Below are 22,135 nucleotides of genomic sequence, written 5' to 3'. Positions count from 1 at the left end.
CCATACTGTGCCTCCTGCTGCTGACGCAGGGACTTCTTGCACATGCTCAGTTCGTGCAAGAACTGAACATGCTTGAGGAGCCCTGGAGTCGGTGGCTGCCATCACATTTCTTTGGCTGGCAGGACTTTGGCATCCCCACTTGCGGGTTGGGGGTGAAAAGGAATGCATTGCACTCCCCAGTCCACCCTTTACTTCTCCAAATTGGGAGCACTGGCTACGCCCCTGTTTAATCTAACTTCTACTGAGTAGCTATCCCACCTTTAGTTGACTTTCAAAGATAAATCAAATATTTTTCCTATTGATACAAATGAGAATAACATTTTTGCACATGTAATGATAATCTATATTTAGAGAATTAAACAAGTCTTTTTCAAGATGAAGATTTCTTTTTAATGCAGTTCATTATTTCCCATTTCTATAAAATTCAATTAAGTCAAATAAAGACTCAGATGGATTTATTCACAACAAAAAAATCGTACATCATTTAATGAAGTGTCATCCACAAAGAAACCACCATATACTTCCATTTTGGTTTCAATGCCACAGATTCCACCTTTTGTGCACTCATTACTCCATCCACCATATTCACCAAAATCACCACCAGTTGTCTCAATGATAGCACCAGAACTACATCGAAATCTGATGTTGTTAGCTGCTGTGTCATCAATGGCACCTTGTGGAGCCTCAACTTGCAGCTGAAAGGATTTCAGGACACCTGTTGGACACCAAACCACTCGTGACCAATCTCCAAAGCTATAAAAAAAAAAATGGTAAAAATGACAATTTTATTATGTATTTTTATATCAAATAATGCCATCTGTTGTTTAGGGTTACCATATGGCTCCAGATAAAGGAGGACGGATTGAACCATCTGGGTTTTACTTCCATTGCTTTCAATAGAAGTAAAGCCCAGATGTCTCTATCTGTCCTCCTTACTTCCATTGCTTTCAGCAGAAGTAAAACCTGGCTGTCTCAATCTGTTCTCTTTTTTTCTGGAGCCATATGGTAACCCTATTTATGAAATAAAATGTTACCCCTCTTTTTTCTGAGAATTCCTATAATATGCTGTCATATGCACTTATAGCCAAACTACGGAAACATGCAGTTTACTTTCATTCCCTTGATCTGCATTCTCAGTCCACCCTTAATTCCACTGAGATGGCTCTTGCTGAAGAAGGTTTTCAGTGACTTCTTCATATCCATTACTCTGTATTCATGTTTTTTACACTAACTTCTGCGACTGAACCTATTAATCACCAGTTACTTTGTGACATTGTCTCAGCTTGGACTTTGAAGGGTCAAAAATTCAAGTGACCAACTACATGGTCAGTATATTTAAATATGGTGTACCAAGCAAAGCTCCAGTGTAATCACACTAGATAATCAGAGAAGGTACACTGAGCAAAGAACAAAAAGGGAGGTTTGGGGCCCTCTGTAGCATGGGGCCCAGGGTAATTGCCCTGTTTCACCTTCTTAATTCCGCCTGTGTGTTACAGAGAGCATTGAGTCAAACAGGTGAGATGGACATAGATCCAGCATTTCATTTCACTAGAGGTCTTAACTGTGTTATTGTGACAGTATTAAACACTGTCCATGTTCTGTCCATTGGTATCTAATGAATTGTTTTCAGAAATTGTATTCTTTAGTTGACTGTCTACCATATTATCAAATATTTTAAATATATTCTCTATCTTTTTCTCAAAGTACAATGCTAGTGAGTTGGGTGTGGGAGGACCTATGTTTGAGGCAGTTGTTGCTGTGCAGTCCGTCAGTTTTGTTAGAATTTTGAACAACTTTGTTAAGTCTGATTTGTCTACCCCGATGATATCTGAGTAGTAATTCCATTTGTTTTGTCTGTTATGCATGTTGTTTCCTCCATCTGACTCTAAGCGCTTGATCTCCCAATTTTCTCCAAGCTCTTTTTAGCTTTTGGCATTCTCTTTTCAGACTTCTCAGTTCTGTTGAGTACCACAGTTTCTTCTTGCTTTTAGGTACTTTCCTCTCTACTAGAGGAGCTATTCATTCTAATGTGATTTCTATGTATTCCCTCCATTTTTTACGATTTTGGTCCGGGTTTGGGTCTATTTGTAAAGATGGTTCCAGTTTTATCCAGAACATTTGGGCATCGATTTTACCTCCAAATTTAGTGGATTTTCTTTTTGGTCTTGGATTGGTGTGTGATGGTTTGCAGTTTAAAGTGAATCTACTATATATAAAGTGGTCTGACCATATTAATGGTGACCATTCGATAAAGGACAGCAGTGGCCTGTGTTTTATGTGTATGGTCAGTTGTGTTGTGTAGAGATGAGAGATTTTCAAGGTATTGGTTAAATTTCTTAACATCCTCATTTACTTGATTGTAGTAGCACGAACATCTTTAAACTCAGGCAGGTCCGGTAGGCCCCGCACCCTCAAATTATTACGCCGGGTGCGGTTCTCCAGGTCCTCGACCTTATCCAGAAGAAGTTGGTAATCCGCAGACACCATCTCCAGGGATCTCTGCATTCCAGTTACACTGTCCTCACAACTATCCAAGCGCATCTCCACCACCTCGACCCTCGTGCCCACCTCCACCAGGTCAGTGCGTAGCTCCTGCACCGCCTCCCGTACCTGCACAGCCACCGCAGAGATTTCAGATTTTACCTCTGCAATCCAGCGCTGCATGTCCGCTTTAGTAAGCGGGTCCAGCGATGCGCTCTCCGGCACCGGGTCCACGACCATGTCCACCACAGCCGCTAGGGCTCCGCTCAATTTCACCGCCTCCCCGCTGCTCGTTTCGGGGCCCATGCTGCCACGTGCAGCCCGGCTCAGCGCTGGCCGGGTTTGTCGCCAGGCAACTTTTTCCGCGTTGCCATAGTGTGCACCGTAGCTTCACACACCTCACCAGCCCCCGGGGACAAAAAATTTGCGCCGTTTACACACTGAAATGATAGTTATTTCGCCGGCCCGAACGGAGCTCTCAGTTCAAGCTCCCATCCGCGGCGATGACGTCACTTCCTCTCTCAACATCCTCATTTAGATTGTTTTCTAATGGTAGGTTGAAGTTACCAAGCAGTGTCAGTGAGGAGCATTACATATAAATTCTTGTGGTGCACATTTTGGCCATGGACCAGGAGGTCTGTAACAGTCATTTTAGTTGATCTTCTTAATTCTAGTCTTCCAGATGTCTTATGTATCACAGAATCATGGTTCCTTGGTTCAGATAGTGTAATTATGAATGAGTTGTGTATATTAAACAATATTGTCTTTTCTAAGCCCTGGGTTGGTAAAAAGGGAGGTGGATTGCTAATTTTGGCTCATTCTCGTTTTGCTTTCTCTTTAGCAGATTTTAAATGTATAGTATGAATGAGTTTGAATTCTGGTTTCTTAAATTGAAAAAGCTTAATATATTGCTGACCTATTGCCCTCCCGGGATTTTGCTCTCAAATAAAGTTGTTTCCATACTGGCTTAGCTGATACTGAGCTTGGTGGCTGGGTTAGTCACAAATTGTTTGTAGCCCTACTCATCAAGCTGGCCATACTCTTGACTTAACTTTTGTACTCTTAGGGGGAAATTCTATGGCGAGAGGCAATAAACAAATACAAATCCAACATATCGGAGGCCAAAAAGAACTACTATGCCAGCAAATTAGGCACCAAAATGCTGGATAACAAGAAACTATTCCACCTGGTGTGACAGCTCACAACCCCACCGGCTCAAGAACCCAAAGGACAAACCCAACAAAATCAGCACTCAGGATCTAGCAGACTTTTTTATCAACAAAATCAAAACTGTACAATTAGAGGTAGCCAAATCAATCCCCACCAAGACACACATTCTCAGTGTATCTCAACACACCCTTGAACCCACCAAAGCAAACCAAATCTGGACCTCATTCTCCAACCTGTCCATTCCTGCCACAAAAAAATTACTATCCAAACTATCCGCACTTTGCAGCTCCCTAGACAACTGTCCCTCTTACCTTCTCACTGCCACTCCTGGATAAATCACCAGCTGGATCACCAACCTACTCAATAGCTCCCTAAACCAAGGCCACTTGCCAAAGATAATGGGAAAGATTGCCCTCACCCCAATACCAAAATCACCAAAGGCAGATCTCTCTTCGGCTTCAAATTATAGACCTATCGCCAGCATACCCATTTTCACAAAAATCATTGAGACCCATGTAAGTAAACAACTCACAATTTACATGGAGCAACACTCATGCCTCCACCCGTCCCAATTCAGATTCCATCAACAACACAGCACAGAGCTTCTCCTCCTCACCTTAATCACAAAAACCAAACTGCTCAGCCCAGGACGCCAAGCAATCCTCCTCCAATTTGATATTTCAGCAGCCTTCGACTCAGTTGACCACCATCTACTACTAATAAAACTATCAGAAATAGGCATAACAGGCACAGTGCTACAATGGTTCTCAGACTTTCTAAAAAACAGAGAATATATAGTCAATAAGAGTGGAGAGACCTCCAACTCCTGAAAAGCCTTCTGTGGTGTGCCACAAGGCTCCCCACTCTTCCCCATCCTATTCAATCTCTTCATGAGCTCTCTAGGTAACATCAAATTCGAAGACAAAAGCATAATGTCATATGACATTTTTCTCCTTATTCCCACAACCAAAAATCAATTGGACTTATCCAACAAAATCTCATACAATAAAGAAAAAAATCCAAAATTGGGCAACAACCAACAAACTGAAACTAAACCCAACTAAAACCAAAGTTCTACACTTCCACACGGCCCAGCAAACGGCACCAACAAGCATCACCCTTCGATCAAGCAAAACCCTCTCCAAAGATGAGTCCTTCAAAATCCTAGGTTACATAATGGACTCCACTCTAACCTTGGAACCTCAAATATCTAGTCTCCGAAAGAAATCCCTCTACATCCTGAGACAATTAAGACTAATCAGGCCGTACTTTCACCAACACTACTTTCCTTAATCATACAACTGATGATCCTACCACAACTGGACTACTGCAACTCCATCTACATGGGAATCAACAGAGCTCTAATTCACAAACTGCAACTCATCCAAAACACTGCCGCAAGACTTATCTTCAACCTGAGAAAATACGACTCAGTCACAACCTTCATCAAACAATTGCACTGGCTACCCATCCCATCACGAATAACATTCAAAATATCTTGCATCATTCACCGCATACTTTATGGAAACTCTGCGGCCCCACTCATCCAGCTCTTCTCAATAGCATGGTCTACTTCTTGTAGAACCCTCAACCGGATGTACTAAATCTCCCATCCACAAAAGACCTCCACTATAAACGAGTTTTCCACTCCATGTTTACCTTTCTAGGAGTAAAAACATGGAATGGCCTTACAGAAAAGACCAGAACTGAACCTTGCCACATCATCTTCCAAAGAAAACTGAAAACCCATCTGTTCAATACTTAATCTCCTTTACCCTCTTCTCTCTCCCCTTTCCTCCCACCCCCCCTCTCTCCCCTTCCCTCCCACCCCCTCTCTCCCCTCTTTTTCTCTCCCCTTCCTCTCCCTCCTACATATCCACCTCCCCTCTCTCCCTCCTCTTCCTCTTCTCTCTTGCCTCTCTTTACAGTTGCCTTGAGCCTATATAGGTATGAGTGATGCACAAATAGAAAATTAGATTAGATTAGATTAGATTCTATAAAAGGTGCCTAAAGTTAGGTGCCTAACTTAATCAGTATATTGACTTCAATGAGTTTTAACAAGCCCATAATTGAAAAAATAAAATTTAATTGGGAGATAGGTGCTTACCTTCTTAGTCGCAATTCTACATAAGATAGGGGGTCTATCGCATGGTGCCTAACACCAAAATAGGCATGTTTAAGGATGGGGAAAGACTTAGGCGCTGCTAGGTGCAATTCTCTAAAGGACTAAGACTTTTATAATGCAGGCCTTTAAAACTCTGGCCTACATTAGAGGCCCCTAAGATTTAAGTTAGACACCACTATATGTGATTCTGTAATGTACACCTAAATGTGATTGACATGCAATAGGTGCCTAAAACCCAAGGAGTAGCAATATCCTATGCTACCGATCCAGGGCAAGCAGTGGCTTCCCCCATGTCTGTTTCAACAGCAGTTTATGGACTTTATCTCCAGGAAATTGTCCAAACCTTTCTTAAAGCCAGCTACGCTATCCACTCTTACCACAACCTCTGGCAACGCATTCCAGAGCTTAACTATTCTCTAAGTGAAAAAAAATTTCCTCCTATTGGTTTTAAAAGTATTTCCCTGTAACTTCATCGAGTGTCCCCTAGTCTTTGTAATTTTTGACGAAGTGAAAAATCGATTCACTTGTACCTGTTCTACTCCACTCAGGATTTTCTAGACTTCAATCAGTTGTCTCTTTTCCAAGCTGAAGAGCCCTAACTGTTTTAGTGTTTCCTCATACGAGAAGAGTTCCATCCTCTTTACCATCTTGGTCGCTTTTCTTTTAACCTTCTCTAGCACCACTATATCTTTCTTGAGATAAGGAGACCAGAATTGAATGTAATATCCAGATGAGGTCGTACCATGGAGTGATATAGGGGCATTATAACATTTAGTCTTGTTAACCATCTCTTTTTTAATAATTCCTAGCTTCCTGTTTCCTTTTTTGGCCGCTGCCGCATTGGGCAGAAGGTTTCATCGTATTGTCTATGATGACACCCAGATCTTCTCTTGAGTGCTTGCCCCCAAGGTGGACCCTAGCATCCAGTAACTGTGATTCGGGTTATTCTTCTCAATGTGAATCACTTTGTATTTGTCCACATTAAATTTCATTTGCCACTTGCATGCCCAGTCTTCCAATTTCCTAAGGTCAGCCTAGAATTTTTCACAATCTGCATGCATTTTAACAATTTTGAACAGTTTAGTGCCATCTGCAAATTTAATAACCTCACTCTTCATTCCAATTTCCAGATCATTTATAAATAAGTTAAATAGCACCGGTCCCAGTACAGACCCCTGCGGCACTCCATTGTTTACTATCCTCCATTGAGAAAAATGACCATTTAACCCTACCCTCTGTTTTCTGTCCAATAACCAATTCCTAATCCACAACTGAACTTTTCCACCTATCCCATGACTTGTTAATTTTTTCAGGAGCCTCTCACGAGGAACTTTATCCAAAGCTTTCTGAAAACTGGCTCACCTTTATCCACATGTTTATTCACACCTTCAAAGAAGCCAAGCAAATTGGTGAGGCAAGATCTGGAGGACCTTACTGAACTAGCACAAAACCAATTTCTTTTTAGATCTGTAATTTATCAAGTCTCTGGGACTTGAGCACGAGTCAATGGCACCTACTTAACTAACAAACTAGGAAGTAGATTTTCTTGAGATATGAGTTCAGAGAGGCATCAATTTGTAAACTGCTTATTCCATCTATATTTTGTGTTTTAAAATCTTAAAACAAGGTAAAATAGTTTTTAAAGTCCAGTATCTAATATCTAATAAGGCACTTCAGACATAAATCAGATGATTGTATTTCACTCCTGTGAAATTATTTGGAAGCTTTACTGCAGAGGAAGATTCAACAGGATTATCAGAGATTTAGGGCTCCTTTTACGAAGATGCGCTAGGGCCTTAATGCGCGGAATAGCGCATGCTAAATTGCTGCGTGCGCTAGCCGCTACCGCCTCATGAGCAGGCGGTAGATTTTCAGCTAGCGCGCACTATAGTGCGTGCTAATCCAGTGCGTGCGATAAAACCGCTAGCACACCTTTGTAAAAGGAGCCCTTAGAGATAAGTTAAAGATATGAGGTATGAGGAGAGACTGGAAGCCCTGAATATGTATACCCTAGAGGAAAGGAGAGACAGGGGAGATATGATTCAGACGTTCAAATACTTGAAGGGTATTAACGTAGAACAAAATCTTTTCCAGAGAAAGGAAAATGGTAAAACCAGAGGACATAATTTGAGGTTGAGGGGTGGTAGATTCAGGGGCAATGTTAGGAAATTCTACTTTACGGAGAGGATGGTGGATGCCTGGAATGCGCTCCCGAGAGAGGTGGTGGAGAGTAAAACTGTGACTGAGTTCAAAGAAGCGTGGGATGAACACAGAAGATTTAGAATCAGAAAATAATATTAAAGATTGAACTAGGCCAGTTACTGGGCAGACTTGTACGGTCTGTGTCTGTGTATGGCCGTTTGGTGGAGGATGGGCAGGGGAGGGCTTCAATGGCTGGGAGGGTGTAGATGGGCTGGAGTAAGTCTTAACAGAGATTTTGGCAGTTGGAACCCAAGCACAGTACCGGGTAAAGCTTTGGATTCTTGCCCAGAAATAGCTAAGAAGAAAAAAAAAAAAAATTAAAAAAAAAAAAAAATTTAAATTGAATCAGGTTGGGCAGACTGGATGGACCATTCGGGTCTTTATCTGCCGTCATCTACTATGTTACTCTATGAAACTTCAACTCACAGAATTGCAGTTATGGCTTTATCATCATTTTGCTATTTTTGATCTTGATGTTTGATTATCCAATTGATGCAGGTCATTGGAGGCTTTCATTTCTTTTATAGATCCAGCTCAGATCACAGCAAAGAGAAAGAGTGTTTGCTTGAACAAGTGCAGTGAAGCAAAAAGTTGATTTTTTTCCAAACAAACCAAAATAAGTGCGCCCCTTTAATCAAGTTGCATTAGGTTTTTTTTATCACCAGCCGCTGCAGTAAAAGCTCGATGCTCTTAGAATTCCTATGAGCGTTGGAGCCTTTACTGCAGTGGATAGCAATAAAAAACCCTAATGAGGTTTGATAAAAAAAGGGGGGGGGGTAAGTAAAGGAAAGAAAACTGAAAATAAAACTCAGGACAAGTGGTCTAACATAGACTGAGCAGAAGTATGTAAAACTTTGAGAAGTAAATAAGCAAATTGTGTATAATTTTATAGTGTATAAATAGTATATGATTTAAATAGTGTATAATTGCTGGAGCCTGACATGAACACAACCTCAGAGCCTCTACTTCTGCATGAATGAGAAAATCCAAGCTGGCCACATTTTGCCATAAGAAAGTGGCTTATACAGTGCTACTTGAGCTGACATGAGAAATGTACTCTGTGACAAGGGAAATATGAAAAAGGTCTATAAAATGATGAATAGGGTGGTGCAAAGAATAGTGGGTATGCAATGAAGTTATTTGTGTTTTGTTTTATTTCTATATATTACATTTAGATATTGAATGGGAGAGCAAGTATCATTTGCTGCCATCACATGGCAGTTCATGGTAGAACAAGAAAACATCACAAAATGGTGAACTCCCAACTTGACAGAAATGTTTTGTATAAAATAAATGTGACTGTCTCTGGGAACCATCTCTCTCTCCCCTTCAATCTGTTCAGAATTCTGCTGCATGCCTCATATTCCGCCAATGTCGCTAAGCCCACATTACCCATCTCCTCAAATAACTTCATTGGCTCCCTGTCCATTTCCGCATTCAGTTCAAACTTCTCTTAATGACCTACAAATATATTTGTTCCACAGCTCCTCATTCTCTCTCCTCTCTCCCCACTCTCCCTCCTGGGCACTCCGTTCATTGGGTGAGTCTCTTTTATCTGTACCCTTTTCCTCTAAGGTCAACTCCAGGCTCCGTCCCTTCTACTGTACTTCGCTAAACTGTATGCTTGGAACAAACTACCTGACTTGGTACGTCAGGCTGTTTCTGGCAGTATTCAAATCCAGACTCAAAAGTCCACTTCTTTTAAGCTGCTTTTAATTTCAAACTCCAACTCACCTGCTAAATATCAATCTCTCATTCCCTCTGTAATTCCCCCACCTGAGCACAGCGTATTGATGTACCTTCTTGTCCAGTTTGTCTGGCTTGACTAGATTGTAAGCACTTTTGAGCAAGGACTGTCTCTTCTCTGTTTTGAAGTACAACACTGCGCATGTCTAGTAATGCTATAGAAATTATAAATAGTAGTAATAGTACATTTAAAACAAAAGAAAAATATTTCTGGAACTTGTTATCAGAGGATGTGGTTAAAGCAGTTAGTATAGCTGTGCTTAAAATAAAAAGTTTGGATAGAACATAAGAACATAAGCATTGCCTCTGCTGGGTCAGACCAGGGGTCCATCGTGCCCAGCAGTCCGCTCCCGCGGCGGTCCCCCAGGTTCGTGACCTATAAGTCCTTACCTAAATTCTTAGGTTCCTGAAGGAAAAGTCTGTGACCTGTTATTAAGGTAAACTTGGGGAAATATACACTGTTTATCTCAGAGGGTAAGCAACATGAAATCTTGCTACTCTCTGAGATCCTACCAAATACTTATGACCTGTATTGGCCACTCTTGGAAATAGGATACTGGGCTTGATGAATCTTTTGGTTGGACTCAGTATGGTAAATCTTATGTTCTCAAGATTCCCCTGGGTATCAGAAGCCCCTGCTCGATCTTTACTCTTCTGTTCTCTCATTTGTCTGTTGTGTCTTGTAGGTACCTCTTCAACTGAGTGGGGGGCATGAGCCTTGTGTGTCCTATATTTCATTCAGTAGAAAATATCTTTTCATTCATTCATCTCCTGGTATTGTTTTTTGCCTGGGGAGAGGGCAAGGAGGGAGTGAAAAGATGGGAACAGAGAATTACTCTGCTCCATCATCCAGCCTTTCCCCCTCCTGCATTTCCCAGTAGTTGAGTTACTTTTCTCCTTAATCCAGCCTCTCTTCCTCTCATTTTCCTACCATTCCTTCTAGTACCTTGCAGGAAAGAAAGGGGGAAATCAAAACACAGAAAAACGACTTTGATCTTGACCCTAGCCCCTTCCCTCCTGCCATATCCCAGTAGCTAATGCCTCAAGTAGCTAATGCCTCGGAAAAATGTGCAGGTACTGGGTATCCATATATACAAAAAAATAAAAATAAAAAGAATATCCCAAAGCCTGCATATCAGAAATTATATCAATCTCACAAAAAATCTTTTCCAAATGCATAGCGCAGGTTTCAGCGCCAGCAGCAGCGGTAACTGCTGCGATGCTCATAGGAATTCTATGAGCGTCAGAGCAGTTACCGCCACTGCCGGTGCTAAAGCCCGTGCTGTGCGTTCGTAAAAAAGGGGGACAGTCTTTGCTCAGAGATGATTCAGAGTAAATATAGCAGAAAAATCGCAAACTATATTTTTGCAATTACTAAAAATTTAAATGCTGAGAAATAATTTATTAAACTTACCTTTCAGTCCCTGATTCAACAGTGTACACAACATTATTAGTACTTGTACATAACAAGCGGATCCCATTCAGTGCGGTGTCATCTCCAGCTGCTGTATATTGCTCTACCTAAAAGGTATAATAATCAACAATGATTAACATCAATACACAGCTCAGTAGACTCTACGATTACAGATATAAATATGTGAACAGCACCAGGTACCTTTATACTATATCCAATAGCATATGAGCCTTCAGGGCACTTATCACTCCAGGTCCAGCTTCCCCAAGGTCCACCATTAACAACATTTATAGTACTATAATATTGCCTGTCTGAGAAAGTGCCATTAGCCCTGATTTCTATATCAGCCAAAACAGATGGGAGAAATAATATGGCCACAGGTAGGAGAATGGCAATGAGCTGCATCTTCTCTACAGGGCTGCAAATGCAGAGTAGGGGTTTTACATATATGCCATACAGTATTTATATGTCTCACTGATCAGATTACAATGAAAAATTAGTTTAAAATTGGCAGTCATATTGGTTACAAGATCTGTGGGAAGCTTCCATTTGCCATTTCATTATACACCTGATTACTTTGCAAGTTCAAACTGATAGGTATTCTAATACTATGAAACTAGCAAAGATTCATTGAAATGCAGTGAAGGGACTTGTTACTGGGAACTCATCCTGGCTCGCTTCCTCTCCCTTTCTTGTGGGGTATAACATGTAGTGGGTGAAGCAAGGTGTGTGGGGTGTAGAGGCTGACTGAATTTCATTTGTTATGAAACTGAAACTGGCTCTAAATCCTTTTTCTACTCTGTTTCAGTTTTGGCCAAAGGTTATTTTAATTTTTGCATTCACACTAAAGATGGCATTATTTAACACTGTTTCATTAATGGTTGGGAGTTATACAACACAAGTCTCCAATACTTCACCCAATCTCCATAGTATCCAACATCCCTCTCCACAAAATTACAAGTTGTTCCACATGTTCTCATATATTTCAAATCTGGCAAAATGTGGCCTCAGGTACACCTCCTCCACCTTTAGTAATGTTCAATAGCGGTAGGGATACCGGTGTTTTTATTCCTCATTGGCCCACATTCTTTTATTGCAGTTATTTAGGTAAACTTTTTAAAAAACTTTTTAACTTTTTTATCCACCATAATCTTTTTAGAAGTTTCCTTGAGATTATTCTATTTAAACATATTCAAATAAATTGTATACTTAGCTTAGTATGCTACTGGGTGACATGATCTGACATGTTTCACAACAATTTGCTTTATAAAGGATCCCCCCCAGAGCCATTATGTCCACCATCTTACTCAGAGTTTTTTGCACCATCTTACTCTGAGTAAGATGGTGGACATAATGGCTCTGGGGGATCCTTGATAAAACAAATTGTTGAGAAACATGTCGGATCATGTAACCCAGTAGCATACTAAGCTAAGTATACAATTTATTTGAATATGTTTAAGTAGGAAACTTCTAAAAAGATTATGGTGGATAAAAAAAGTTAAAAAAAAAGTTTACCTAAATAACTGCAATAAAAGAATGTGGGCCAATGAGGAATAAAAACACCAGTATCCCTACCACTATTGAACATTACTAAGGGTGGAGAGGGATGTTGGATACTGTGGAAGTTGGGTGAAGTATTGGAGACTTGTATTTTAACTTTGGGCCATGTTTCTTGGGGAAGCTGAAAATTTGTGCTTTGTCTTATTTATCTCCCTCCCTCCTTCACCAAATTGGAGGTGCCCTTCTTCCTGGACCCCACTCCTAACTGTAGGTGCCCCCGTCCCGAGCCTATTGTTCAATTCCTAGTAATCTAGAGGTGAACTTGGGTCAGGAATAATTCCCAGTTACTCCTACCCTTTCTGGCTTTGCTCTCCAAAATGTCTGCCTTGACTGGGGCATTGATCTTGCCCTAATTTCACTAGTAGACCACCAGGGGTTGTAAGATAGTCCTGGAGGGGCACTATTTTTTATATTCTTCTTCTTCTTTTTTTTTTTAACTGTGATTGCAAGTAATGTAGTTACGAGGACGTTCAATAGTTTATCTCAGTTAAGCTATGGAACACGTTGCCAGAGGATGTGGTAAGAGCAGATAGCGTAGCTGGTTTTAAGAAAGGTTTGGACAAGTTCCTGGAGGAAAAGTCTATAGTCTGTTATTGAGAAAGACATGGGGGAAGCCACTGCTTCCCCTGTATTGGTAGCATGGAATATTTCTACACCTTGTGATTTGGCTAGGTACTAGTGACCTGGATTGGCCACCGTGAGAACGGGCTACTGGGCTTAATTGACCATTGGTCTGACCCAGTAAGGCTATTCTTATGATCAGTAGGAAAGAAAAGTTTTCAAAAAACATTTCTGTATTATTTATCAATATGGCTATGTTTTAAATAAATAGATAGTCCCCTGATACATAGGTCCATACACTTCATCCACTTTTCCTGCAATGACTTTAACCTCTTTGAAAAGAATTATTCTGTTTGGCCTTCAAACCAGGATGTCACAGCTTCCTTGATGTCTTCATCATTTGAAAACTGCTGTCCACGGAGAGATGTCTTCAAAATTCAGAACAGGAAATAATTAAAGGGAACCAGGTCAGGACTGTAGGGTGGATGGTTCAGCTGCTGAAACCCACATTCTCGGATGGCAGCCTGTGATTGTCATAATGTATACCGGCGCATTGTAATGAAGAAGCAGCAAGCCTGCTGTGAGTTTTCTTCATCTTTTCTCCTTGATTGACTCCCACAAAGCGATCATTATGTTGGCATAACTCTCCCCGGTTATGATTGCCTTGTGTGGCATGAACTCCAGAAGCAAAAGTTCTTCATCTTCCCAGAAGACAGTTGCCATGACTGCCTGCAAATTTTTCTGTCTTGAACTTTTTTGGGGTGGGAGATGACTTGTGCTTCCACTGCATTTAAACCATTATGGCCTTAGGATCTCTGTGATAGACCCAAGTCTTACCTCCAGTCACCAAACGATGAAAAAAATTCACTTGGTCTTCATGTAACATCTTTAAGTTCTCCTGACAGCACTGGAGCCTTGTGGCCTTCAGACATGTTTATTAGTATGTATATACCACTCTTCGTTACAACATCAGTACGGTTTACATTAAAATTTGAAAAAGGAAAAGCCAATATTTAAAGAACAGATAATAAAAACAAATAAAATCAGTAAAAAAAGGTTTAGCAATCTAATAGTCACTGCATGATCCATAAAATTAAGTAAATGCCAATCTAAAAAGATAAGTCTTTAATAAAGCTCTATATTTAGAATAATAAAGCTCACAGCGTAACTAATAAGGAAAGGAGTTCCTTAAATTTGGAACAGAAGCAAAAAAGACAGAATTACGAGTTGACATTAGTCTAACCCAGGAATAGGCAATTCTGGTCTTCGAGAGCCACAGGCAGGTCAGCTTTTCAGGAAATCCACAATGAATATGTACAAGATGGATTTGCATGCACTGCCTCCTTGAGATGTAGATCTATCTCATGCATATTTATTGTGGATATCCTGAAAACCTGACCTGCCTGTGGCTCTTGAGGACCGGAATTGCCTACCCCTGGTCTAACCAAATGAATTGGTAGTAAAGCTAATCGATTTGAATGTAGAGTACGAGTAGGTTTATATGGAACAAACAATTTTGCTAGATAATCAGGCTGCCCACTGTGTAATACTTTAAATGCTAAAGGGCTTTCTATATTAAATGATATTTAATAGGAAGCCAATTATATTCCTTAAACTAAAGAGAAATGTGATCGTACCTCTGAGCATTTGTAAGAACTCTAATAACAGTGTTTTGAACAGTTTGCAATTTCTTAATAGAAACCTGTGGCTGTCCAGAGTATACGATGTTACAATACAGTAATCCAATTTCGAAGTAACTAATACATAAACAAGAGATTCATAGCACGGAGTATCTATATACGAATGAATTGAACAAATCTTGCGTAAAGAATAAAAACAAGATCTAATCAATTGTGGATGAAATGTTAGTGCATAATCTAAGTAAACTCCTAAGTACTTCATATATTCAAAAGTTGAAAAGGTTGAGACCACAAAGCTGGAGATATAGTCAGAGATTTTAAATGACCAGTAATCCATAAAACTGTAGTTTTCTGAGGATTCACAACTAATTTATTTTGTAGAGTCCATTCATCAATCATATCTAAATAGGATTCAAATCATGATTATGTGGATTTTGTGGAAAAGCTAATAAGATATCATCAAATACACACAAATAGGGGCAATGAGCTTAAATCATTCAAAAATCAAGTGATTAAAGGGAATATCTTAGATGCAGAAAAAAATCACTCTTAATAGTGTTTATAAATCTATTATATCAGTGATACATAAACTATTAGTAAATTTTATGCTCAGAATCATGGAGGCAATAACTGGGGAGAACCCCAACACTACTGCCTCACCGCCCAATCATCGCATATTCAAAAAGAAATTGAAAAGGACTTTAAATATATAAATTTATAAAGTCATATGCCACTGGGGCTAAACCTGTTTACTTGTGTACGCCTATAATATAAATGTGAACAGCAAACTTATCTTATAGCTTGCAGGTTCCAATGTGCCACGTTTCGTTCCTGCTTCAGGGAACCAACGATGATTTATAAAAGGTATCTAATAACGGGCGAGAGTGATTCAAAAAATAGAATGTCTCACATATTTAGTGAAAAACAACTCACAAAGCTTCCTCCTGATGTTAAGATATCATCAGCAATAGATATAGCATTTGATCTGATATTCTTGAATTCTTAAAGCAAGAGGGCTCAAAAATATATTAAATAACAAGGGCGATAGAATAGAACCTTGTGGAACACCACAAGAAAGATGGCAAGATGAAAAAACAGTGGAACCAAATGAAAATCTAAATGTTCTATCTGTCAAAAAAGATTTAAACCAACTAAGTACAGTACTCGTAATGCCTTGTGATTCAAGACGAGCCAAAAGAAGAGTGACTAAATCAAAAGCTGCAGAAAGATCCAAAGAGATCAATAATACAGTTTTACCCTGATCTATCGCAGTATAATAATCATTAAGAAGTGAAACTAAGATTGTTTCAGTAGAATGAAACTTTCTGAAGCCTGATTGTGAAGGGTGAAGCATATAAGAGAATTCTAAATATTGAGAAATTTGTTGAAAGACTAAACATTCCAGAATTTCTTATATGAAAGGAAGGTTAGAAATAGGCTGAAAATTAGATATATGGTGCCAGCATTCTTGGAACCCATCTTGCACTAAACTTGGACATCCCAACTTTTTATGAATTATGTTCCAAACTGTACCTACCAAGATGCCCATGTCTTCAGCTATTCAGGAAACCTTAATTCATCTGTCTGACAACTTCCCTCCCAAATATCTCCCACTATTTACCTCCCTAAACGATGCCCTGGTGGTCTAGAGTAGGTTGGGCAACAGTGATCCCCATTCGATGCTTCCTGTGCCAGCTCCGCAGTTCTAAATGGTGGCTGTAAACTCTTGCGAGGCTGCTGCAAGAGGTCACAGCTGTCATTTTGAACTTTGGAGCTGACACAAACAGCAGCCCTTCCTATCCTGGCCTAGACCATCAGGGCATCATTTGGGTAAATCCAGGGGTGGGGCAAAGTCCTTAGAGCCCTTCAGGAGGAGGAGAAAGGGAGTAAGATGCCATTTGTTGGGAGAGTACCTCATGTATCTGCATGCTTGGGGGAGGGCAAGAGAAAGAGATGCCAGGATGGTGGGAAGAGATGAGAGATGTCAGGATAGAGGAGAAAGAAGGAAGGAGAGGGTGCTACACCTCCAGAGGAGATGGAACAGGAGGGAAGAGAGAGGAACACTTACTGGACCCCTGGGGAGAGGAGTGCAGAAGGAGGGAAGGGAGAGATAAGGAGAGATGCTGCTATGTGTGTGTGTGTGTGTATTGGGGGGGGGGGGAGATAGGGATTCTGAAGAGTTGTGTTGGACAGGGCAAGAATAGGGACACAGAAATGGGAGATGCTCAACATAGCAGCAAGATAGGGGCAAGGACACAGAGGTGATGATTAATAGGGTGAATAGGGATACACAGAGAAGATGGATGATAGACAGAAAAAAAAGAAGTGCCAAATGGTAAGACAATTAAGAAAAGACAGAGGAAAGCTGAAACCAGAGACTGGGACAAACACAATTAACAAAAGTAAAATTTCCAGACAACACAGGTAGATTTCTTTTTTTTTTTTTTTTAATTATGTTTATTGATTAGAATGTCAGTTATTGGAATGTATATACTAGAGCTAGTTTAAGACATGGTAGGGCCCCTTAAGAGAAATCTCACTCATTGGCCTTAAATCTCCTGTGTCGTGGTGGTAAATCTTCAGCTTTGGGATGGGCTTCCTTTGGCATCTCTGTATAAGCAGCATATTGTATTATATTACTATATATTGCAATGGACTACTGACAGTAAATGCATTCTGCATATGCATCATGGAAGCAAGAGTATTCTCAGGTTTCCAGTCAGAAGTTCAGGAAAACAACAGGGATGTGAGCCTATTTAGTCCAACTCCTACCTAGGTTGGTACTAGTCATTATGGAAGACTAGGTGGGTGGTGGTAGGAATAGACTACCCCTATTTCCCTGGATTGTTGCTTTCTTTATTGCAGAAAAGACTGGATGATATCTCCATTGGATCTGATGAACTGATTTGCAGTCCTAAAAGCTGATACTTTGGGAGTCTCCTCTTTTTCTTTTCCACTCTCCCTTATGCGTAGCTGGTTTTAAGAGAGGTTTGGACAATTTCCTGGAGGAATAGTCCATAGTCTGTCATTGAGAAAGACATGGGGGAAGCCACTGCTTGCCCTGGATCGGTAGCATGGAATATTGTTATGCCTTGAGTTTTGGCCAGGTACTAGTGACCTGGATTGGCACTGTGAGAACAGGGACTATTGGTCTGACCCAGTTAAGCTATTCTTATGTTCTTATTGGGACCAGGACTTCCCCTATCTAGTAAGGAATTCCCCTCTACTCCCAGCAGTAGAAGCTGAGAACTGGCTTAAATTGGGAAGACTAGAAATGGTAGAAATACAGTGGCTGCTACTACAGCAAGAAAAAGCACTCTTTACATCAGTTCAGTGGTGATACTCTCAAAAGCTAGTCACCAATATGTTAGGTTAGTGGAATAAAAATAAAGTTATCACCTCATTGTTGACTTATATTTTTGTAAATGTTTGAATAGTTATTTTTTAAATTACAACAAATCATCACCATTGAACACTGTCCATAGAGGTAAGGAATGGCCTAGTGGTAGAGCTCAAGTCTCAGCACCCTGAGGTTGTGTCATTGAATCCCAGCACTGTTCCTTGTGACCCTGGCCAAGTCACCTAAGCCTCCATTGTCCCAAGTATAAAATAAGTACCTGTATATATGTAAACCACTTTGAATGTGTAACCACAAAAAAACAAGTCCCATTCACTTTCTCGCTTCACCCTTCAATGTTATTAGAAAAAATATCAGTCTGAAAGACAAAGTTGGTGTAGTGAGAAAAAAGCAATATGGGAAACCTTCAAGATATCAAACATATGTACACTATCATTGATAAACTGGGTAGAATACAACCTGAAGGTTATGTTCAGGAATCTGTGTATAATCAGCTGTACTATTTTCTGACCATGAACTTAGCGTAAGGCTGCAAATATTTACAGGTATATTAAAAAAATAAAAAAGCCTTCCATAAAATTAGGTCTGCAAAAACAGTGAGAAAAGTGTAGAGAGACATTTTCAATATGATATCAAAATCAGAGTTTGGATGTTTTGTGGAAGACATAGAAACATGATGGCAGATAAAGGTCAAATAGCTCATCTTGTCTGCCCATCCGCAGTAACCATTATCTCTTTCTCTCTCTGAGAGATCTCACAAGCCTATCCCAGGCCCTCTTGAATTCAGACACAGTCTCTGTCTCCACCACCTCTACTGGGAGACTGTTCCACGCATCTACCACCCTTTCTGTAAAAAAAGTATTTCCTTAGATTTCTCCTGAGCCTATCACCTCTTAACTTCATCCTATACCCTCTCATTCCAGAGCTTCCTTTCAAATGAAAGAGACTTGACTCATGCGCATTTAGGCCACATAAGTATTTAAACGTCTCTATCATAATGCCCCTCTCCCGCCTTTCCTCCAAAGTATACAGATTGAGATCTTTAAGTCTGTCCCCATACGAAAAGCATGCACCATTTTAGTAGCCTTCCTCTGAACGACACCATCCTTTTTAGATCTTTTTGAAGGAGAGGCCTCTAGAATTGTACACAATATTCTAAATGAGATCTCACCAAAGTCTTATACAGGGGCAACAATACCTCCTTTTTCCTACTGACCATACCTCTCCCTATGCACCCTAGCATCCTTCTAGTTTTCACTGTCACCTTTACAACCTGTTTGGCTACCTTAAGATCATCACATATAATCACAGCCAAGCTCCGCTCTTCTGTCGTGCACATAATTTCTTCACCCCTTAAACTGTACCATTCCCTCAAATTTTTGCAGATCAAATGCATGATCTTGCATTTCTTAGCATTAAATTTTAGCTACCAAATTTCAGACCATTCTTCAAGCTTCGCCAGGTCTTTCTTCATGTTATTCATACCATTCTGGCTGTCTACTCAATTGCAGATTTTGGTATCATCCACAAAGAGGCAAATCTCACCCGACAGCCCTGCAGCAATATCGTTTATAAAAATGTTAAAAAGAACAGGCCCAAGAACAGAACTTTGAGGCACACCACTGGTAACATCCCTTTCCTCAGAGCGATCTCCATTGACCATTACCCTCTGTCACCTTCCACTCAACCAGTTCTTGATCCAGCCTGTCACTTTGTGACCCATCCTGAGGGTACTTAGTTTATTTATTAGACATCTGTGTGGAACACTGTCAAAGGCTTTGCTAAAATCTAAGTACACCACATATAGAACACTCCCTCTATCCAATTCTCTGGTCACATAATCAAAGAAATTGATCAGATTTGTCTGACAAGACCTATCTCTAGTGAATCCATGTTGCCTCCAGTTCTGTAGTCCACAGGATTCCAGAAACTTCACCATTCTCTTTTAAAAGCATTTCCATTAATTTGCTTACCAAAGAAGTCAGACTTACCAGCCTGTAATTCCCTACTTCTACTTTTGTGGAGAGGGACCACATCCACCCTTCTCTAGTCCTCCGGTACCACTCCCAACTCTAGAGACTCATTGAAAAGATCAGTCAGCGGAGCCACCAGAACTTCCCATCTGGCCCCATCGCTTTGTCGACTTTTATTTTAGCTAGCTCCTCACGAACACAACCCTCAAAAAATTGATCAGGGTCTACCACTCCTCCATCCCTATTAATGTTTGTCTTCTGCAGTCCTACTCCCGGTGCTTCAACCATGAACACTAATCTGAAATATTTGTTAAGCAATTCAGCCTATCAGCTTCTACATATTTCTCCCCTTCACCTTTGAGTCTCACAATGACACTTTTACACTTCTTCCTATCACTAATATATAAAAAAAAAAAGTCAACTATTTTTTCTTCCATTTGCTTCTTTGCTTTCCTGACTACACGACTAGCCTCTCTTTAACTTTCCAGATATTTTTGCATGTCTTCCTCTTTCTGTGATCTTTTGTAGTTTATGAAAGCTAACCTCTTATTTCTTACCTTCTCAGCTACTACTTTTGAGAACCAAAACGGCCTTCTTTTCCTCTTTTACTTACTTGCCTCACAAAAAGGTTTGTTGCTCTTACAATTACTCCTTTCAGTTTTGCCCAATACATTTCCACTCCTTCCAGATGTTCCCATCCAGACAATTCCTTGACGTAATCCCCCATCCGAACAAAGTTAGTTTTTAAAATGTTTAGAACCTTTACTTTTGAATGAGCCCTCTCTATACCCATCTTAATATTAAAACGTACCATGCAGTGATCACTGGATGCCAGATGATCACCCACTGTAACATCAGAAACACTTTCCCTATTTGTAAGCACTGTCCAGTATGACCCCTTCCCGCATGGGTTCCATTACCAACTGCTGGAACAGTTCTCCTTGTAGAGAATTCAGGATCTCCCTACTTCTAGAAGACGATAGGGATACCCCAATCAATATCTGTCATGTTAAAATCACCAATTAGTAAAACTTCTCTTTTTTTAGATATAATCTGAATGTCTACTATTAAATTTCGGTCCACTTCTTCAGTCTGTCTTTGCACTCCCTCCCCACTACCACCACCACACGCAAGCTCAGACCAAATCAACTGCTGCGCTGAACACTTCATGACTTGCACATCTGCTTTCCTGGCTTAGAGGGAACATTGCTCTGGACATATTCTAAAATGTTATATTATGGCAGAAAAATGCCCAAGAACAAAAAAAAGACTGCAGATTGCAATGTATAAGGTACAAGAATGCCCAAGTCATAAGCCTGCCCTAGTTCCGCACATACCCCACCTCTAACCTGCCCCCTTGAAATTTAGACGAACTGTAGATGAACATTATGGATATCCATCTAGAAATTAGGTTTTGAAAATAGTGAATTAGAAGGATTTGGTGAGAAAAATGTCCATCAGTCCCTTTAGGCCACTTTTTGGATGTTTTTGTTTTTTGAAAATGAGAATCATAGTTATCTAAAGCAGTGTTTTCAACCTTTTTACACCTGTGGACCGGCAGAAATAAAAGAATTATTTTGTGAACCGGCAAACTACTAAGACTGAAATATAAAAACCACATTTCCGCCCCGTCTCCGCAAGCTCGGTCTCCGCAAACCATCTGATCCCATCCGCCCAAGCCTCAGTTATGATTTTATATTGAACTTATTTTATTAAAGTATAAAAAGAAACAATATTCTGTACAATTGTCATTTTATAAATATAAATATACAGAGCAAGAACCAACAAAACCCCTGTCTCCCCTCCCCTTCACATATAGCCCCTCTATTATCAAGAAAACTGAACAAGCCAAATTATTACAGAATGCTACACAGAAATATCATGCTAACAGAATACTGCAGTCAC

At 40.2% G+C, this 22,135-nt stretch overlaps 1 protein-coding gene across 1 annotated transcript in view; it reads right to left on the bottom strand.

Annotated features, from left to right (window-relative positions):
- Window positions 1-440: 440 nt before the first annotated feature.
- VMO1 (vitelline membrane outer layer 1 homolog) overlaps window positions 441-22,135 on the bottom strand; it is a 30,772-nt gene continuing 9,077 nt past the window's right edge. Inside the window, exons 3-4 of the mRNA XM_033932865.1 lie at window positions 11,139-11,245; window positions 441-753 (exon numbers count right to left, since the gene is read on the bottom strand). Of these exons, the coding sequence (XP_033788756.1) occupies window positions 456-753; window positions 11,139-11,245 (405 nt within the window). The 3' untranslated portion in view covers window positions 441-455. The remainder of the gene's footprint in view (window positions 754-11,138; window positions 11,246-22,135) is intronic.

This window comes from Geotrypetes seraphini, chromosome 2 (genome assembly GCF_902459505.1).
Source record: "Geotrypetes seraphini chromosome 2, aGeoSer1.1, whole genome shotgun sequence".
Classification (NCBI taxonomy): Eukaryota; Metazoa; Chordata; class Amphibia; order Gymnophiona; family Dermophiidae; genus Geotrypetes; species Geotrypetes seraphini.
Note: the sequence above shows the minus strand (reverse complement) of the source record. Positions and strands in the feature narration are given on the sequence as shown.